Below are 22,192 nucleotides of genomic sequence, written 5' to 3'. Positions count from 1 at the left end.
ACCTATGAAAATCAACTAGACCTATGAAAATCAACTAGACTGCAATATTCAATGCCCATGCATTCTCAGAATTTATTGTTAGTACTGCTTTGAGTAATAGCAAAACAAAAACAAAACCTCCCAAATTCTTAAATATAAATATTTGATAAAAACTGGAAATCGTGTAAATTAAAAATGAATCACTACAATTATACATTAAAATACATGACTGCATCATTTTAGAAAGTGCATAATTTATTACATTTATGAGTTTATAATAAAATGGATACTTGGGAACTTAAAAAGTGAGTTAGTAACAATTAGATGTAAAATTCTCAAATCATGGAACCTGAAATATTAAAATTCTAGCATTGTCTTTCTCATGATTAGTATAGCTTAAAAATTATTATGCTTTTCCAAAGGAAGGAAGGGAGAATTAAAAAATAGACACGTTGATGAAGGCAATGAATTCTTCTCAGCTGGCTTTATTCTCCACTGAAGCTCAATATACGGTTATATTTTCTTTACTTACAGGAAGCTGTCATTGTTCTGTTTTCCATACCCCTCAAAACAGAATGGAAAATGCTTCTGCAAAACGACACAAGCCTTAACCATTCTCTATGGGTTTTTACCATTTCAATACACTTCTAGTCGAACAGTTTTCCCAATTCTAAAGTTCTGAGAGTGAACTATGAATATTTTTAAATATTTTCCAGATTCATCATGGAGGCTGCTTTTCTTCTCTGCACTGTAATCACACTGAGCTGCAATTAAAATAGACAATCAGTAAGTAGTTACTTTTTCTATGGAAAATCTTACACTAATACAAAGTATAATGCATCACAACTTACAATTATTGCAAATAATCTGACTGGAAGGGGTCCTGGAAGAGGTTATTTTGTGTGTTCCTTTCTATTTTACTCTTGAGTCTTTAAAATACCTGTATTACACTAGAGATATGCATGTCAAATACAGCATTCCATAGCTCAGAATGATATACAGTACTTAGAATTCCAAAACATATTTCACAGATGAATGAAAAATATCTACATAAAAGCTAATTAGAAAAGTGGGTAAAATACAAACTAAGTGTGAGCCAGCACAATACAAGGTTGGGAATGAGAGGATGATAAATCATAGTAAGAAAGGTCTAATAGGAAAATAGTCTTTAAATATCAACTGGAGTTGACATTATACACACCTGGAAAGATATCTAACAGTACAAAAGAGTATATACATCCTAGAAAAGTCTTCTTACTGCTGTCCTTCATTCTATAGCCCTCTTACCAGATACAACCACTACTTCCGTTTTCTATTTCTAGAAATACATTCTAAATGAGAATAGATGGATGTATTTCCTCATGCCTTTTTATTTAAAAAAAAAATGATAAAGGGCTATATATGTTTTATCTTTTTTTTTCCTTCTGAATGATCTACCTTACAAATAGCTCCGTGTGAGATCTACCTTATTCTTCTTAACAGTGGCAAACTTTTCCTGGTATGGATACTCCATAATTTAACTGGCTTTCTATCGATGGGCATTTAGATGGCTTTGAATCTATTAAAATTATAGGCAATGTTGCAATTACTATTTTTACATGTTTCCTTGCAGACTTGCCAAGGTGCAAGTACACCACGGGCAGAATAAACTCATAGAACGACTGGGTCAAAGGTTATATATACATTACAATTTTTGAGAGATACTGCCAAACTGGGCTCCAAAGAGACTGCACCAATACACATTTATATCAGTGATGTATGGAAGTGCCAGCTTAATGTATTAACAAACTTCATGATCTGACATGATCATGAAATGGTGAAAAATGGTATGCAATTATGGTTTAATCCTGTATTTGTCTTATGAATGAGGATGAGTATCTTTTTAGATGTTTAGAAGCCATCTGTCTTCCCTTTTCTGCAAATAGGTTTTCTTTGTTGTACGTTGAACTTTTTGTTGACTTAGTCACTCTTTATATAAAAGATACTGCTTTTGTCACATGTATTGCAGATATTTTTCTCAATTTTTCATTGACTATGGCTTTTTAAAATGCAGACATTTGAAATTTTACATGGTTCACATTTATTAATTTCTTTTCATAGTTTTTAGGTTTTGTGTTCTTGCTTAGAAAGGCTTCACCACGCTGATTTTATGGTCAAAAGAACACAGTAGGGCTTTCATTAGTTTAGACTGATACATTTAGAGCATATAACCACAGTCCAAAGATGGATGAAGAATGTACAGAAAAAGTTCATCAGAATAGCACATTTAGAACATGGAGGGTTCAGTACAATGCAGGGCTTGTGCATGACGTTGGGCTGCACTGGTAAGTATGATGTACACAGTAGAGGAAATAGTAATTCTTCAACTCCTTTCTTTCATTAAATATCAGGCCCTTAGCAGGGTAGTCTTTCTAATAGCAGTTTCCATTTTTTAGGGGAAAATGGGAAAATTAGAATCCAGAGAAAGCAAAGATAAAGATTTAAAAAGCCGAATATGTCTAAAGAAAGGAAGTTTATAACTTGAACTCATTTAAAACAGAACAAAAATTAATTCCAGGGTATAAATTCCTTTCTGTGGATGGGGAGAATGCTCAGTGATTACTTTTCATCTCCAAATGAAAATGGGATGGAAGGAGAAAAGCTTAAGGAAAAAAACTGTAAAGTGGTTACTGACATAACATCAAAAAAAAAATCTCATAAAGAGAATGGTGAAATGTCTGTCATTAGAGAGTTTAAATCACAGAAGAAAAATCAATGTTGCACTGTTTGGGTTTAATTCTGTCAGGAGGGAGACTAAACTAGTTGCCAAACTGGATTATCCAGTTAAGGTTCTGTAACTTTACTCTTTTTACTATAGAACTTAAGGTAGTTAATTTTAAGTAGGCATTTTCTTTACCATATTCTTTAAAAAAGGTAAACTTGAAGATTTAAGGACTGTGATATAGAAATTTACTTTCTTATATAACTAAATACTTACCACTTAATGATTATACTAAGTGTTTATATGTGTTAATCTTTTTGATCTTTCAATAACTCTGTAAGGGAGGTGTTATTACACTACATCAAACATGAAGAAACTGAGGCTTAGAAAAGTTGAAATTGTCCCAAATCACATGGCTACTTAATGGCACCAGGCTATTTGCCTGACACTAAAACATCCACTCTTAAGTTACTGCCTGGGACACCCAAAACAATGGTTTCTTGAATGATTAACAACTTACTACATTCATTCGTAAGTTCATAAGTTTATTTGGTAAAGCTCTAATTACTTTTTTTTTTTTTTAATGTTTATTTATTTTTGAGACAGAGAGAGACAGAGCATGAGCAGGGAAGGGGCAGAGAGAGAGGGAGACACAGAATGTGAAGCAGGCTCCAGGCTCTGAGCTGTCAGCACAGAGCCCGACGCGGGGCTCGAACTCATGAACTGTGAGATCATGACCTGAGCCGAAGTCGGACGCTTAACCGACTGAGCCACCCAGGCGCCCCTCTAATTACTTTCCAGAGGGAGGAGAACAGAAGGGCAAATTACTGCACTTTCTTAAATGCCATGCCATGTTCAAATCAGTAGATTAAAAAAAAAATCTACAAATATCACATACATAAACTGAATTCAATGAGTATTTAGAGCTGCTTTACTATTATGAAATGCTGTAATATCTGTACATAATATTAATTTTGATTGAAACAGTTAAAAAAATTTTTTTTTAATCTTTATTTTTGAGAGAGAGAGAGAGAGAGAGAGAGAGAGCAAGCGAGTCGGGGAGGAACAGAGAGAGGGAGACACAGAATCCGAAGCAGGCTTCAGGCTCCGAGCTGTCAGCACAGAGCCCAATATGGGGCTCGAACTCACAAACCATGAGATCAAACCTGAGCTGAAGTCGGACGCTTAACTGACTGAGCCACCCAGGCACCCCTGATTGAAACAGTTTTTATAAACAAATGTAATTAATAATGTAGTAACTTGGTTTCTCTGCCTATCTATATCTATCCATCTATCTATCTAAACGGTTTCCAGCCTATCTTTATAATCACTAAATGATCTCACATTGTTCCTAATAGGAGGGACTATTGCTCCTACTTTAGAACAAATGGTGCATTTCCTTTATATGATGTGCATAAATTATAAGTAATTACCCCTTTGTATTTTATTGATGTTCTGCATTTCCAGTCTATTTCCCAATGGATAACTTTCAGACAGTATTTTAGATTTATATGGTTATATACAAATGCACATTAAATGAAGGTAACCTATAGGCCAAGTAAAATTTTCCATTTAAAACTACAATAAAAACAAAGTTACTGCAGTTTGAAGCATTACACTCAAAGTGATGTTTTCTACTTACAAATCTGTCAGTGATACATGCTTAGAACAAAATTCTAGAACAGTGCTGTCCAAGAGAACTTTTTGTGATCATTGAGTTCTATTTATGCTGTCCAATATGAGAACCATAGTTACATAGGAGCATCTGAAATCCAGCCAGTGTTAATGAGGTTTTCAAATTGTAATTTATTTAATTTTAATAATTAAATTAAAACAGCTGCTTAGGCCTAGTGGCTACCAATCTGGAAGCAGAGGTCTAGATTTTGGTGTCAGTTTAGGAGACCATGTTTATTTCTGTTTTTAAAGTTTATTATTTCAATCTCAAACATTAAAAAGACTAATTTTAAACAGTTTAATCAAGTAAAAATAAAACTACTAGTTCTCTGGGAGCTTTTGAGGAACTTTACTTATCTTTGATCTCTACTCAGATTATTTACTAACCAGGGATAATGAGGAAGTTCCCTACCTGCTGGGAAGCTGAAGCCGCCCTCTGTTCTGCCTGACTTAGACGCCTTTGAAGTCTGTTGGCTTTTTCTTGATGCTCTAGAATTAGTTTTTCATTCTGTTAAGGGGAAATATAAAGTAAACAAGTTAAAAATCCGTATGTGACATTGAAAGGTTTTGTGGAATAATCAATACAAAATCTGAATATCATTTTTTATTTTTTAAAATTTATATCCAAGTTAGTTAGCATATAGTGCAACAATGGTTTCAGGAGTAGATTCCTAAGTGGCCCTTACCCATTTAGCCCATCCCCCCTCCCACACCCCCTCTAGTAACCCTCAGTTTGTTCCCCATATTTATGAGTCTCTTCTGTTTTATCCCCGTTTTCATATTATTTTTGTTTCCCTTATGTTCATCTGTTTTGTCTCTTAAAGTCCTCATATGAGTGAAATCATATGATTTTTGTCTTTTTCTGACTAATTTCACTTAGCATAATACCCTCCAGTTCCATCCACATAGTTGCAAATGGCAAGAGTTCATTCTTTTTCATTGCCGAGTAATACTCCATTGTATACATATACCACTTCTTCTTTATCCATTCATCCATCAATGGACATTTGGGCTCTTTCCATACTTTGGCTATTGTTGATAGTGCTGCTATAAACATGGGGGTGCATGTGTTTCTTCGAAACAGCATCCTTGTATCCCTTGGATAAATGCCTAATAGTGCAATTGCTGGGTTGAAGGGTAGTTCTATTTTTATTTTGAGGAACCTCCATACTGTTTTCCAGAGTGGCTGCACCAGCTTGCATTCCCACCAACAGTGAAAAAGAGATCCTCTTTCTCCTCATCCTCGCCAACATCTGTTGTTGCCTTAGTTGTTAATGTTAGCCATTCTGACAGGTATAAGGTGGTATCTCATTGTGGTTTTGATTTGTATTTCCCTGATGAGTGATGTTGAGCACTTTTTCATGTGTCAGTTGGCCATCTGGATGTCTTCTTTGGAGAAGTGTCTATTCATGTCTTTTGCCCATTTCTTCATTGGATTATTTGTTTTTTGGGTGTTGAGTTTGATAAGTTCTTTATAGATTTTGGATACTAAACCTTTCTCTGATATGTCATTTGCAAATATCTTCTCCCATTCTGTTGGTTGCCTTTTAGTTTTGCTGATTGTTTCCTTTGCTGTGCAGAAGCTTTTTATTTTGATGAGGTCCCAGTAGTTCATTTTTGCTTTTGTTTCCCTTGCCTCCAGAGACATGTTGAGTAAGAAGTTGCTGTGGACAAGATCAAAGAGGTTTTTGCCTGCTTTCTCCTCGAGGATTTTGATGGCTTCCTGTCTTACATTGAGGTCTTTCATCCATTTTGAGTTTATTTTTGTGTATGGTGTAATAAAGTGGTCCAGGTTCATTCTTCTGCATGTCGCTGTCCAGTTTTCCCAGCACTAGTTGCTGAACACACTGTCTTTATTCTATTGGATGTCCTTTCCCACTTTGTTGAGGATTAGTTGGCCATATGTTTGTGGGTCCATTTCTGGGTTCTCTATTCTATTCCATTGATCTGAGTGTCTGTTCTTGTGCCAGTACCTTGATGATTACAGCTTTGTAGTATAGCTTGAAGTCTGGGATTGTGATGCCTCCTACTTTGGTTTTCTTTTTCAAGATTGCTTTGGCTATTCGGGGTCTTTTCTGGTTGCATACAAATTTTAGGATTGTTTGTTCTAGCTCTGTGAAGAATGCTGGTGTTATTTTGATAGGGATTGCATTGAATATGTAGATTGCTTTGGGTAGTATCGACATTTTAAAAATATTTGTTCTTCCTATCCATGAGCATGGAATCTTCTTCCATTTTTTTGTATCTTCCTCAATTTCTTTCATAAGCTTTCTATAGTTTTCAGTGTATAGATTTTTCACCTCTTTGGTTAGATTTATTCCTAGGTATTTTATGGTTTTTGGTGCAACTGTAAATCAGATCGATTCCTTGATCTCTCTTTCTGTCGCTTCATTGTTGGTGTATAGGAATGCAACCGATTCCTGTGCGTTGATTTTATATCCTGCAACTTTGTTGAATTCATGAATCAATTCTAGCAGTTTTTTGGTGGAATCTTTTGGGTTTTCCATATAAAGTATCATGTCATCTGTGAAGAGTGAAAGTTTGACCTTCTCCTGGCTGATCTGGATAAAAATCTGAATATCATTTTACCCCTTATAAAATGCAAAGATAGATCTCCACGTTAATATTTTTTAAAATTATACTTTGACTAAATTGTTCTTTTCCCCCTCTATGTGTTACCAAAGAAAGTGAATCAGAGGTTAAGAACAAGATTTTCAATATTTGACATTACCCTTGAGACGCTAGATCACGCTTCAGAATCACCTGGAGTTTGAAAACACAGGCTGTTGGGCCTCACAAGTAAAACTTCAGTAGGATGGGATGAGTTGTGAGAATATGTACTCCTACCAAGTTCTTAGTTGGTGTTGATGCTGTCTGCTGGTGCATTTAGAACTACTATGCTACAGGGGCACCTGGGTGGCTCAGTCAGTTAAGCATCTGACTGCATTTGGGCTCAGGTCACAATCTCGCAGTTTCATGGGTTCAAGCCCTTATTGGGCTCTGCGCTGACAGTGCAGAACCTGCTTGGGATTCTCTCTCTCCCCCACTCTCTGCCCTTCCCCCATTCATACTGTCTCTCTCAAAGTAAAAAGTAACTACTATGCTACAGCAAGCTTCTAGAGACACTGTGACATTGCCATTCTTTTACTTTTTTTATTTTTTATTTTTTATTATTTTTATTTATTAAAAAAATTTTTTTTTAACGTTTTTATTTTTGAGACAGAGAGAGACAAAGCATGAATGGGGGAGGGGCAGAGAGAGGGAGACACAGAATCCGAAACAGGCTCCAGGCTCTGAGCTGTCAGCACAGAGCCCGACGCGGGGCTCGAACTCACGGACCGCGAGATCATGACCTGAGCCGAAGTCGGCCGCTTAACTGACTGAGCCACCCAGGCGCCCCTCTTTTACTTTTTTTAAATGTTTATTTATTTTTGAGAGAGAGAGAGAGGGAGAGAGAGGGAGAGAGAGGGAGAGAGAGGGAGAGAGAGGGAGAGAGAGGGAGAGAGAGAAAGAGAGAGAGGGAGAGAGAGAAAGAGAGAGAGTTCGAGCAGGGGAGGGGCAGAGAGAGAGGCAGACACAGAATCCCAAGCAGGCTCCAGACTCTGAGCTGTCACCACACAGCTTGATGCAGGGCTCAAACTCATGAACTCTGAGATCATGACCTGAGCCAAAATCCAATGTTTAACCAACTGAGCCACCCAGATGCCCTGTAACATTGCCATTCTTAAAGTTCACTTAAAATTCAAGGAATGGGTGGCTCAGTTGGTTAAGTGCCCAACTCTTGATTTTGGCTCAGGTCATGATCTCACGGTTTTGAGATCGAGTCCCATGTAAAGCTCCACGTTGAGCATGGAGCTTGCTTGGTGATCTCCTCTCCTCTCCTCTCCTTCTCCTCTCCCTCTCCCCTGCCTTTCCCCTCCCTCTCCCCTCCCCTCTCTCCTCCCCTCCCCTCTCCTCTCCCTCTCTCTCTCTCTGCCCCTCCCCTGCTCATGTATGGACTCTCTCTCAAAATAAATTAAAAAAAAAAAAAAGAAATAGGGTCTTTGCTGATGATTAAAGTGAGGTTTTAAGGTTTTTAGGGTGGATCCTAATCCAATATGCCTAGTATCTTCATAAAAAGGGAAAATTTGTACACGGACATGTACAAGGGGAAGACTGCAGGAAAACACAAGGAGAACACCATCTACAAGCCAAGCAATTCTGGAAGCCACCAGAAGGTAAGAGAGAAGCATGGAAGATTCTTCCTCAGAATCCTCAGAGGGAACCCATCCTGTTGACTTCTTGATTTTGGACTTCTGGCCTTCAGAATTGTGAGACAATACATTTCTGTTGTTTAAACCATCAAGTCTGTAATACTTGTTAGAGCTGCCTCAGGAAACTATATTGACATCATGAATATAAATCTGTCATAATATGCTGTCAGGGAGACAAGTTCAAAGAAATTATCAATTAAAAAAATGTACTAGTGCTCTCCATACCTACTAGCCTAAAAAAAGAAAAGTTTTGTACAACTAGAATTGTTATGTAGTTTTCTGGCACCTGTCTAAATTGAGAGAGTAATACCAGTCTAATCAGGAACAGTAAGAAAAACACATTTTCTATGAACAACTACATCGTTCCCAGACCCTAACATATAAGTGATAACAGTGAATGTCATGTCTAATAATGAAAAGTGCTGAAATAACAATATATTGCTAAAATGAGCTTATTATATATTTTATTGTGCCCAAAAGCAAAATGAAATTTTATGAAGAGAACCATATTGGCTGTTTCAATTTACCAAGATATTTAAATATATACTCTTAAATTTAAAAGGTATATCATTAACACTAGAAAAAACTTGGGGGAAAAAATCCCATCATCTATAATAATCATTTTCATAGGTTATCATCAGACTACATATAATACGCATTTTTCCATGCTTAACCATACATTTTCCATGGTTAAGGCACAGTCTAGATTAGGTAAATCATAATATATACAACTGTTCTTTTTTAACTGATCATTTTGGTTGCTTTTGATCTTCTAATATTATTAACATTATTGTGTTGAATATCTGCATTTATTTTTTTCATATTTTAAATTATTTCCTTAAGTACAGATTCCTGGAAGTAAAAAACTACAGTAAGTATTTTTTTTTTTTAACATTTATTTTTGAGACAGAGAGAGACAGAGCATGAACAGGGGAGGGGCAGAGAGAGAGGGAGACACAGAATCTGAAACAGGCTCCAGGCTCTGAGCGGTCAGCACAGAGCCCGACGCGGGGCTCAAACTCACGGACCGTGAGATCATGACCTGAGCTGAAATCAGATGCTTAACCGACCGAGCCACCCAGGCGCCCCAAAAACTACAGTAAGTATTTTAATGGCTATTGTTTGTTTCCTAAATGGCTCATATCAATTTATAATGCTTTGAAACTTGAGAGTAATTATTTCACTGTGACTTTTATAGATGGCCACAAAAATACAGCAGACCATAATAGCCTATTAATGAAATTCCAACAAATACATTTGACATTAGAACATCAAATGAAGAACTAGAGTTCTAGAAAGCTCTAATCATAATCTAGAATTTTAACTTTTTTTTTTAAAGATTCAAAGAGAAAAATGGTGAACTTTTGCTGCATTTAGCTCTAAAGCATTAATTAATCTAGGAGTGGCTGAGTGGCTTAGTTGGTTAAGCGGCTGACTTCAGCTCAGGTCATGATCTCACAGCTCGTGAGTTCTACCCCTGCACTGGGCTCTGTGCTGACAGCTCAGAACCTGGAGGCTGCTTTGGATTCTGTGTCTCCTTCTCTCTCTGCCCTTCCTCTGTTTGTGCTCTCTGTGTCTCTCTAAAATAAACATACATTAAAAAAAAAAAATAAAGCATTAATCTAAAGGAGTATTTTAATGTATTCCAGTAGGCAAAAGTAATTACTACATATCTTTTGTGTTGGATTAGAACAAAATAAGAGGAATGGGCTAACAAATATAATCTTAGACACGCTTAGAAATGAAGGGGATCTTAACACATTTTCTGCAACACTGCACAAGTTATATTGGTGAAAATGAAATAAGAGCTCTACCTTTTGTCATTTACATATGATGAATCACTGACTTTCAAAGCTTTTATTCACATTATAAAATGTGGACTTTTAGGGTTATGGATGATTTCTCTACAAGGAATACTCACATCTGTATGGTCATTCCCAAGTAGAATTAATTTGGAGTTGGCTCAGGTAAAATTCTATAACATGTGTATCAAGCTGCAGCAGAAAGTACTTCCCGGGAGAGTCATTATCTTACCTCAACTACCTTTTCATTTGCCATTTCCAGCTGAGAAAGCAGCTCTTGGGTATGAAGTTTCTGTCGACTCAGCTCACTCCTATTAATCAAGAGACATCCCCCCAACCAAAGCCATTAATATAATTGTTCAAAAATGTAACAAAAAAGAATCCCTTTTAGTGAGATATATGCTCATGTTTTGAACAAAATTATCTTATGTGCAAAATAAAGTCTCTGATTAATAGACTATATTTTACAGGACTCCTTACTTTATAAAATGCACATGTATTCTGGAGACTGGCTGTACAACAATGTGAATACACTGGACACTATTGAACTGTACACCTAAAAATGACTAAGATGGTAAATTTTATATGTATTTTATTACAACTAAAAAATGTTAAAATGTTAAATTTTATGTATATTTTACCACCAAAAGCGGAAAAAACCCACACCATATATTCAGAAAGTGCTCAAGTGTCTTCAATATTATTATCTTGAGGTATTATTTGGCATTAAAATGAATATATATCCACATTAAACAGATACAGTATTTGGTACTGTCTAATCTCATAAGCTATCATGATTCTTAGCTAGAGTATGCATTTTTAGGATTCATATACAGTGCTTCTTAGAGGAATTCAGTTCTTGGAAATTGAAGGTAATGTTAATCACTCCAACATCATTTCAGTGTAGTATATTCAGAATTGGTATTTATGTTTTGGTTGTATATGTGCTATATTTTATACATTCATATCCTTTATGCTTTAATAGCTGGGTTTATCCTATGCATTGTGCTGGCTGTCTTTTTTCTTTTCTGTTTTTAATCCAACATATAAGCATTGTTTTACTTTTGGCCAAAGGTATTTTGTTCAAGAGTCTCAATTTAGAAGTAGGTACAATGGGGGTACCTGGGTGCCTCAGTTGGTTCAGTGTCTGACTCTTGATTTCAGCTCAGGTCATGATCTCATGGTTCATGAGTTCAAGCACCACATTGGGCTCTGTGCTGACAGAGTAGAGCCTGCTTGGGATTCTTTCTGACCCTCCCCCCACTCGTTTTCTCTCTCTCTCCTCCATAAACAAACAAACAAACATACACATAACTTAAAAAAAGTAGATACAATGTAGTCTCAAAAATAATTTTAGGGGTTCCTGGGTGGCTCAGTTGGTTGAGTGGCCGGCTTCAGCTCAGGTCATGATCTCATGGTTCATAAGTTTGAGTCCCACATTGGGCTCTGTGCTGACAGCTTGGAGCCTGGAGCCTGATTTGGATTCTGTGTCTCTCGGTCTCTCAGTCCCTCCCCCACTCACACTGTCTCTGTCTCTCTCAAAAATAAAACATTAAAAACAATTTTTTTTAAAAGACCAAATAAATTTCTGAGTATTAAAATACTCTGTTAATTCAGGACTAGTTTTTATCTTTGACCTTACTTCTGCTTAAATAAATCAACAAATTAACACTTCTAAAATAACTTCAGCTTTAAAGTTTTTCCAAATGAGCTGCATGGTATAAAAACTTGGTAAGCCCCTCAGGTGTCCTACATTTGAATGAATAGTTGTTAAAATCTTGAGCAAGCAATCTGTTATAAATACATAGGAGAGAACAAAAAATAATGTCACCCACAAATCAATTCCACAAATATTTACTGAACACTATGGGCTAAGAGCAACACATAGCTGTTGCCATAATAGAACTCAGAGGGAAATGCCTTATTCTAACTCAGTGACTTCATCCACATAGAACACTGACAATGAGGAAGAAGACTGAGTATCTATCATGGATTCTATGACAGACAAACCCAAATGTTTTATCTTTGCTATATTTTGGTAATAATAATGTGGGATAAATCACTGTGCAAAAAGTACCTTGTGTAGCTTAAAATCACTGCTGCTCCTCAACATGATATAACAAAGAGAGGCAAAATGACCAACGTGGCTAGTCTTCTAGGCCAAATTAATTAAAGGTAAAATTATGCACATTAATGCTGATGAGAAATAACCTTTGAGTAATACTGAGATTAAAATGATACAGTGATCCCATTTATAAAGTTAGCCAACATTCAGTTTATATAAAACCTTTTCAGAAAACACCTTCTGCATAACTTGATGCCTAAACCACTTACGCATGACAATTTATAGGATAGTCTCCACTTGTGCTCTTCTCTCTCTCAAAAATAAACATTAAAAAAATCAAAAAAACCATAATTTATATGATAGTAATAATTTCTAACAAATAATATTAAATAGTGATTTTCCACAAAATTTAAGACCACAAAGATCAAATTATTAACTTTAAGTTCTTTTAAATCCATGTAAATACTTATTCTGTTGTGCATCAAGCTCTGTAACCCCCACTGGATGGTCAGCAAGTTTGTTATTCATCTTTGTATCCTTACAATCTGGTACTCAACAGAGCTTGGCAAGTAATAGTGAAGATGACGGTGATAAGAACAGCAAACACTTTCATAGTGCTTACTATATGCCAGGCACTTTGGGTGTTTTATTTAAATTAACTTATTTAGTTTTCTTGATAACCCTATGAGATCCCCAGTTTTACAAATGAGAAAATTTAAACACGTGAGAATTTTAACAATCAAGTTAAATAAAATAAAATAAAATTTAAACAAATGAGAAATTTAAAAATAAAGTTAGGTCATATAGCTAGTCCAACTGTAGAGTCAGGATTCAAAAACTGGGCCCTTTTGTTCCAAGGTCTGTGTTCTTAACCACTCCCCTACACTGCAACATGGCAGGCAATTGCTAAATGTTAGCTGAATGAATATGTGAAAGAATATATATGTGTGAGTTTGGGTACTAGACATCCTAGGAATATAAATATTTATAAATTCACTTAAAAACCTAACACATTATATAGCTTTATTTCTGACTTCTTCCCTAAAATGTTATATTCAAATTTAACATGCCTAATATCAAACTTTTTGATTTTTCCCTGAAAACCTACTTCTCATCTTGCCACTCAATTAACAATTTTTTTTAAGTTTATTTATTTTGAAAGAGAGAAAGAGAGAGAGAGAGCAGCGAAGGGACAGAGAGAAAGGGAGAGAGAGAATACTAAGTAGAGTCCACTCTGTCAGCACAGAGCCCAATGTGGGACTTGAACTCATGACACCGAAATTGTGATCTGAGCCGAAACCAAGAGTCGGGATGCTTAACCAAATGAGCCACCCAGGTGCCCCTTGACACTAAATTTTTATATCAGTGACATCTTTGCCCTCATTGCCTACGTTAAACCACCTCAACTCTATTTCTTACCTTCTCTTAAATGTAACATCTAGTTTGCCCCTAAAGAGACTCCCTAAAGAGACTCTTCCTTTGCAATGTCTCTTGTATCCGTTCTTTATTTTTATGGAGCCTTAGCATCACAACTCAAGTTCTTATAACTTAATTTTTAGATTTATTACAAAAGCCAAATGCTCAGGCTTCTCAATATGAAGTGAAAAAATTTTGCAAAGTACATCACATTGCACAAAAAGCACTCAATTAATATAGTGGTTTTCCATGTCTAACCCACACATCATGAATGTATTTCTCTAAGTCACTTTTATAATTTACTTCCTTAAATAATAACTTCCAGTGGCTTTCTGCTATTGGACAAAATAATCCAATTCCTGAGAGTGGCATTCAAAATCCTCCAAAATTTTGTATACTATCTTTCCAACCTTATCTCCAATAGGAATCTTCTACTTCAGTTAGGTTCTCACTGTCTCACATACAAGCCATATATGTAACACCTTTAGACTCATGTTTATGTCATTTTCTGTATCCTTTTTTTAGATTTCCCTTTAAACTCTTAAGATTCCACTTTTGCCCCCTTCTCTTTCTATACCTCCTTTTCAGTTCATTTTAATCCAGACAGTTCTCTTCTCAAATTAAAGCTTTGATACTTCTTTTATGTTACAAGACATTTAGCAATTCTCTATTATGCAAGTCATTTATATGTGCGTGTATACATACATAACATGTATGTATACACACACACTTCCCCAAGTATAATGGGGAACGTTTAAAGAGGGGATTGTTTTTAGTTTCCATAGTATTTACCACAGTGCTTTACATACAGGCTATCAATAAAAATGTGATTTATGGCTAAATTTCTGTAGAAAACCTGGCAGTTAGAAAATTTTATTCCTTATTTGTTCAACAAACATTTACTGAGGAATCTACCACAAAACATATTAGATAAAGGTTATTTTTATTTATTTAGATTTATTTATATTCTAGTTCTAACAAAGGATTCGAAGTGCCTAAGAAAAGGTTATTTTTCAGTTATGCATTTCCTTCAATCTCACTTCTGATTGAAATTTTAGAAGGTATTAAAGGGTGGAGAGAAAAGTGGTTTTGCCAACTCTATCCCCTGAGACCTCCTAGAGTCTGCCTGTCAGTCTTCAGCAACTCCTTATTTCTTTGTCAGGATATTTCACTGCAGGGATAAAGGAAAGACGTGGGAGGATGATCTAACTCAATGTATTATCTATGAGAATTTTCTCTTCATTAGAGAACATAATTGAAAGTTCCCTATATCATTAGTGATTTAGGATAAACATAAAATAAGACTTCAGAGTTTCACAGTGGTATTACACTTGAAACACTCACCAAGTACAGCTATATAATCTCTTCACTGGAAATCTTTAACAACAGAAACATTCCTACCTATCAGGGATGATTTAAGTGTAGCCTGCCAGAAAGTAAAGAGACAGATGACATTTCATTTCTGTACGACATTATGGCACTTAAAGAATATTTTATGCTAATTAAAGAATTTAAATGAAGTTGTACGCAATTTCTCTATATAATTTCTAGTATATTATACAATATGTTACAAGATTTAAGGTAAAATTATTGTCCTCTACCAATTTTTTTTTCTTTTTTTAGAGAGAGCGCCTGTGCATGTGTGATTGAGGGAGGGGCAGAGAGAATCTTAAGCAGGCCTCATGCTCAGTGTGGAACCTGATGTGGGACTTGATCTCCTGACCCCAGAGATCATGACCTGAGCTGAAATCAAGAGTCAGACGCTCAAATGATTGAGCCACCCAGGTGCCCCTATCTTCTGTCAATTTTAATGTAAGCGTATGTGAATGAGGAATTCCTTATAACACTGGGAACTGCTTAGCCCATCGGTGTCCTAAATACTTTCAGTTCACTTATATAATTAATATGTGACAGAAAATCCTAGTCATGCCTACAAAATGTAATTTAGAAAATACATTGTAAAATATAATTCATTTACTGCCTTCTGTGTAAGTAAAATCTTACAAAATAATTTAGCAAAGTAATAAATGCTGTATCTATTAAGAAAACATTCAGTGCTTTTCTACAAAATATTCCATAAAATATTATAATCAACACTGATAAAGTCTCAAATTCATCAATTTGAGGTGAAAGTGGGTGGATAGTGGGAACTAAGGCAAAGGTTCTCCATCTGTGGTCCACAGACAGGCTATATATATGTATGTTCACAAGCACCCTGAAACTATCTGCAATATCTTGTGTGTTTATCTTTTCTGGGAAGAGGATCCATAGATTTCCTGAATTTTTAAGAGGTCTGAGGCCCAAGGAAGGATAAGGATTTTGTCTGGACCTCTAGTCTAGAATATACAAAGTGTTTTGTTTTTTTTTGTTTTGTTTTTAGATCTCTATGTTTTAAAGTATGACCACACTGATTGGAGTGTTTCAATGTTGAATGTCTTTCTTACAAAAACCACATCTATAATGTATCATCTATAACTATTTCCACTTCTGGCTTCATAAGTGTGGTTCAAGCATTCAAAGGCACTTGGCAAGCAATCCAAATACAGAATTCTCTAAATCGTTATAGTATTCCCTCTATTCTTTTAGAGTTGCTTGTCCAAATGTATTTCAACAGTAAATTCTCCAAAGTATACAATTCAGTTTTGAAAGAAATAATAACTTTTTCTGTAGTCATGTATCACTGTTTTATTATGTATTTCTAATACAAGTACAACTGGCATAACCTGGTTTGGGAGCAAACATAGGGACACTTGTAAAGCAAGTGACAGATAACAATACTAGAGTAAAGTCAATTAAAGCAAGGGCATGGAGAATGCTTTGGACACTGGTCAGAATTCTTTGCACAGAAATTTAGTTCACAGGTTAATGTTATAAGATTAAGTGGACATCAGCCAAGAGAGTTTGTTACTGTACCTTAACTTTACTACAGTACTTTATTATTACTTTAAGCTTGCAAAGTAGTTATTATTCTCATCTTCTAAGTAAAGGAATTAAGACTCAAATTATTTAATGTTCCTAAGGTCATGCAGTGACAATGAAAACATGGGGTTCACACTCAGTCTTTAATCAAAATCTTCTCTCAATTAAGTCACACTGCCTCATATCTTAAGCCCAATCAATTACAAAAGATATTAGTAAAACATATCTGTGGCATCATATAGTATCAAGACCTAAAAGGCAAAATGAAGATTCTGTAAAAAAAATTTAATCCTAAGTATGTGGCAAAATGGTTAGTAATTACAAAGATTGTGATCTCAACTTTTTGTATGGCTTCAAAAAGACCTGACTACTAAAAAAGGAAATTCATCCTACGGTTTCAAATCTCATTCAGTTAACTAAAAATACCACAAGTTAAAGCACACAGGCCAGCTATAGATATAGTAGAGCACTCTTGGTCATACTCCCAGGTTCTTTCCTTCCCTATCTGCACAATCCCCTTAAGTGATCTCATCTATTCTATGACTGTAAAGGAATGTTAATGAGCACCTCATATGTAACCTGTCCAAAATGGAAACTACCTCTTATCTATACCATCCCAAGTTTTCTCCTTCCCAGTAAAAGGCCTCACCGTCTACTGATGTTCAAGTCTACGCTAAGACATCATCTTTGACTCCTCCCTTTTCCTCATTACCTATATTTGACTTAACAAATAAGTTTTGTCCTACCTTCCTAATAGACTTTATAACTGTCTACTTCTCTCCATTTCCATTTGACAACACTCTGCTCTAAGCTACTATTATCTATTGCCTGGAATTCTGTAATAATCTAGTATCTTGTCTCCCTGACTCAATTTTTGCCACGTCTGTATTTTCTACACAATAGCTAAAGTGTTCTTTCAAAGATCTAAGGATGTTTAAAATTCTCCAATGATTTCCCACTCCTGTATTTCTTTTAACTTAAAATAGTCTTAAATATTTTTACTTAAAGTAAGAATATTTTACTTAAAACGCCCTACAAGATTCTCATGATCTAATCCATGCCTTGGTTCCTCAATGTTATAGCTTCTCTTTTTGCTGACTATACTTTATTTACATGGTCAACTCCTCTTAATTCTGGAGCTTTGTACTTCCTATTCTTCCCTCTGCCTGGAATACTTTCCTGGCTTTTTTGTATAGTTGGTTTATTTCTACAATTCAGGCCTTGGTTTAAAATGCCAGCTTTTCCGACCACTTTTTAAAAAATTGTGCAGTCCTTTCAGGTCCCGCCTCGTCCCAGTTACTGTCTATCATATTGACCTGTTTTCTTCATACCACTTAAAACATCTAAAATTATCTTATTTGTTGGCTTACCTCTTGACTATTTGTCTCTCCTCATTAAAATGAAAGCTCTAAAAGAGGAGCTATATTCACAAGGCTTAGATTAATGCCTTGAACATACAGGGTGATTTTTAGCCTAGGCAAATTTTAGGTAACCCCACAGAATCAGTTAACCAGTACATTCAATGATAACATTTCTAATACACTGTATTTTGCCTTTTCAAAGTTTTCACTATATATTTGCTCTCACAAGAAAACAAATTAGATAATTCAGTGATTACATTTTCAAAATAGCTACCAAATGGTATATTAAATTTGGGAGATTACTACTAGGGAAGTGAGTGTGAGATAGAGCTTTATGTACAAAAATCATTCACAGGAAGCTTATTTTAAGTTATTTGAATAAGGAACTCAAAGTTACAAAGTATTACGTGAATTTTCTTCACAACATCTAATTTTAAGTCCTGAACTTAGGATAAGATAGAGGGAATATAAAGTTCATTCATTCAACAAATACTGAAATGAATGCCTGTCACATTCCATATATTATGCTAAGTGCTAGGGAGACAAGGAGGAACAAGATCCAGTTACTGCCATAGTGAAATTTATAAACTACTAAATACTGAAAAGCCCCTACTTTATAATATAGGTAGTAAATGCTATAAAAAGTGCTATGGGAATGTGTAGGGATGATTAGGGGATTAGAGCTGTTTCTCCAGAGGAAGTAGGCTTTTAAGCTGATGTATGAAAGAGAAACAGAAGTTAGATGGACAAAAGCAGAGTAAGGAAAGGAAGAGTGTTACAATCAAATCCATGTGTGAACGCCAGGCAGTAAGAAAGGATAATAAATTCAGGGAACTGAAAGGAGTTCAGTGTGTGCAAGGCATAGAGTGTTACTAGGAGGTGGAAGTGGGAGTAAGAGAGGAAAAGCTGGAAACACAGGAAATACAGATTGCAAAGGATCTTCTATGTCTTGACAGTAAGTTTAGACTTTATTATTAATACACTGGGGAAGCACTGAAGTACTTTAAGAAGAGATGTCACATGACTGGATTTGAATATCAGAAAATCTGCTGATTACAGCAAGAAAAAGTAGGTTAGGAGACATGACTGTGGTAAATTAAGGGTTATAGCAGTAATCCAGGTGAGCAATGTTGATAGCCTAAACTATTAGTGGGGAATGGACAGACTCAGGAGATATTTAGGAAGTAGAATTAGTAATAATTGATTCAGGGGTGCAAGGAGAAGAAGTTCAGGATGACTTCTGGCGTTTTTTTTGAGCAAATGGGTAGATATTATCAGTCATGGAATGGGAAATACAGGATGAAATAAAAACTTGGGTTAGGAGTGAAATATATTTAAATGTATTGAGTTTGAGGTACCTATCGACATGCTCAGCAGAGATTTGGAAATACAGATTATTTCAAAAAGGTCGGCACTAGAACCTGTTTTATAATAATTAACCCTTTTCTGTTTGTTTCTGTCATAGAAATGGATATCCTACCTAGCACATGTTGAAAGGAAGAATTTCTACTAAAAACGTGCTTCAATTCTTAGTATCACTGGCATATATAATAACTGAAAAGTATGCTTATGAGGATGACAGCAAAGTTTTCCCTACAATGCATGAGTTTCTTTGAAAACACCATAAATGCTTTAAATAAAAAAAAGAGAGAAGTATGGTTCCTTATGAAATGGGAGCTTGAAATTTAGGCCAATTTCTTAGGCATTATAATCAATTACTATAATTGCTCAGATCATTCTGTTATTATTGAGGCAGTTTTAAGATAAGAATAAGCCATGTATATTTTAGTTGATACAGCACAGGGGAAATTTCCTCAATGCCTGAAATCCTTTAGTGATGACTAAAGATTAAATCACATAAGGCTCTAGTCTATATTATACGAGAGAATTAAAAACAAAAGGTGTACTATTCGTTTCAGGAAAATGATGGATCTGCCAGCTGCAGCAAGTGCTTTCTTTGAAACTCTCTTATGACAAATTAACATAGCATGTGCCAGATGTTTTTTTTTTTTCTGTTGAATTATACTATAATATGCTTCAGTTACTTTTAGTAATTACGCATTTTGTAATCTGCCAGTACCTGCAGCTGCCTCTCATTCTATTAAAAAAAAAAAGCAGTTATGGCAGCCAAACATTACAGATATATAGCCAAGAATAATGTTTTAAAGACTGATGAAAACTCCTTAGGCTTCAAACACTGTGTAATCTATATATATATATATGTGTATATGTGTGTGTATATATATATATATATATATATATACACACACATATATATTCACATATATTCATATATATGTATACATACATATGTGTATATATCAATAAAATTGTATAGAATGAATTTATTTACATTATGTAATATTTTCTAAAGAAAATATTTTTCTGATGAAAATATTACATACTGTGTATTCATTCATTCATTCATTCAATACAATTTTATTGACTGACTATAGGCCAGGCAAGATGTTAGCTCATGGTCTTGCAGAAGAAATGCATATAAATGACAGTCATACTACAATTCAAGAAGTGTCATAAAGAAGAACAGTATGGGAACGCCTGGGTGATTCAGTTGGTTAAGTATCTGACTCTTGGTTTCGGCTCAGGTCATGATCTCACAGTTCGTGGGTTTGAGCCCCACACTGGGCTCTGTGCTGACAGTACAGAGCCTGCTTGAGATTCTCTCTCTCTTCCCCGCTCTCTCTGTTCCTCCCCTACTTGTGCTTGCTCTCTCTCTCTCTAAAATAAATAAATAAACTTGAAAAAAACCAGTATGGGAGTACAGAAAAAGGAAAGACTTGATCTGTCAGGGGAATTAGAAATGTCCTACAGAAAAAATGACATTTGAGTTGGGTCTGGAAGGAAGAAAACTTTTTCAGGTCGGGAATTGGGAAAGGACATTCCTACAAAGAAATTGCATGTACAAGCTACCTCTAGAATCATCCTTGATTCTTATCTTTTTCTTCATATTTCATAACCAATCCATCAGCACCTTCTATTACCTCTTAAAAAAATAAAAACTCCCAATGAATTCACCTTTCTCTTTCTTCTTAGTCTAAGCCACCATTAAGTAATCTCTGCACCCAATGTGGGGCTCGAACTCACAACCCTGAGATCAAGAGTTGCATACTTTACCGACTGAACCAGCCAGGTGCCCTAAAGCCACCACTATCTCTTAACAAGAATCTTGCAATAGCCTTAAATTTTTTCTCTAGCTTTTTCAGCCATTTCCATTTTCTACCCAGTAGCCAGAGTAATCTTAAAAAAAAAGAAATCTGGTCAGGTAACATTTTTCATAACTGACCACTGACCTTCATTCACACTTAGAATTCTTTTTTTTTTTTTTTTAATATTTTTGAGAGAGAGCGAGCGAGCAAGTGCATGCTGGGGTGGGGCAGAAGCAGGGAGAAGAGACACAGAATCCGAAGCAGGCTCCAGGCTCTGAGTTGTCAGCACAGAGCCCGACATGAGGCTCGAACCCATGAACCGTGAGATCGTGACCTGAGCTGAAGTCAGATGCTCCATTGACTGAGCCACCCAGGTGCCTCACACACTTAAAACTCTTTAACCTGTAAGATCAGGTCCTTGTCTGCAGCAGAGACAGTGTTCACCAAACATTCCGCTTGTTCCATATACATTTCCTAGACTCTTACACAGTTAGATTTGGTCCCTATGACTGGTTTGGCCAATAAAAGTAAAAGGAAATGATGTGTGTATATCACTTCAGAGCTTAGTTAAGAGTTACTGTTCTTCCATTCTTCTCTTTCCCTGTTTCAGTGATCTCAGGAAACCATATGTTCAAGATGGTGGAATCTCTACCAGCAGATCCTTCTTGTAAAACTGTCTCAGATGTGTAATGTGAGCAAGAAATAAACCTTTGTTAAGTCTCTGAGATATCAGTTTGTTTGCTGTGGTGCCTGGCATTACTTAATATAATACATTTCCCACATCTGTCACTATTGCCTTTATTTTTCATACTATTTTGTTTACTTCAAACATACCAAGTATATTCCTGCCTTGGG

The 22,192-nt window shown here is 35.6% G+C and overlaps 1 protein-coding gene and 1 long non-coding RNA gene across 5 annotated transcripts in view; one reads left to right on the top strand and one right to left on the bottom strand.

The window, feature by feature from the left end:
* Positions 1–216: 216 nt before the first annotated feature.
* The window catches only part of SCLT1 (sodium channel and clathrin linker 1), a 220,471-nt gene continuing 198,495 nt past the window's right edge, over positions 217–22,192 (bottom strand). For 3 of the 4 annotated variants that reach the window (XM_053901255.1, XM_019419585.2, XM_053901254.1), the window contains 3 exons: positions 10,642–10,720; positions 4,767–4,862; positions 217–743 (listed from right to left, as the gene is read on the bottom strand). In XM_053901255.1, coding sequence (XP_053757230.1) covers positions 681–743; positions 4,767–4,862; positions 10,642–10,720 — 238 coding nt within the window. In that variant the 3' untranslated portion in view covers positions 217–680. Of the gene's footprint in view, positions 744–4,766; positions 4,863–10,641; positions 10,721–22,192 lie in introns of those variants that run through there. The other variant, XR_002072497.2, reaches the window with a different exon arrangement.
* On the top strand, positions 8,336–15,984 carry LOC128776540 (uncharacterized). Its single transcript, XR_008421677.1, has 3 exons — positions 8,336–9,706; positions 10,880–10,983; positions 15,514–15,984. It is a non-coding gene; the product is annotated as an uncharacterized LOC128776540 (long non-coding RNA).

The sequence above is a fragment of the Panthera pardus genome, unplaced genomic scaffold (assembly GCF_024362965.1).
Source record: "Panthera pardus isolate Hobbes unplaced genomic scaffold, ASM2436296v1 HiC_scaffold_13, whole genome shotgun sequence".
Taxonomy (NCBI): Eukaryota; Metazoa; Chordata; class Mammalia; order Carnivora; family Felidae; genus Panthera; species Panthera pardus.
The sequence above is the reverse complement of the archived record's forward strand: the minus strand, read 5'-3'. Positions and strand labels throughout refer to the sequence as shown.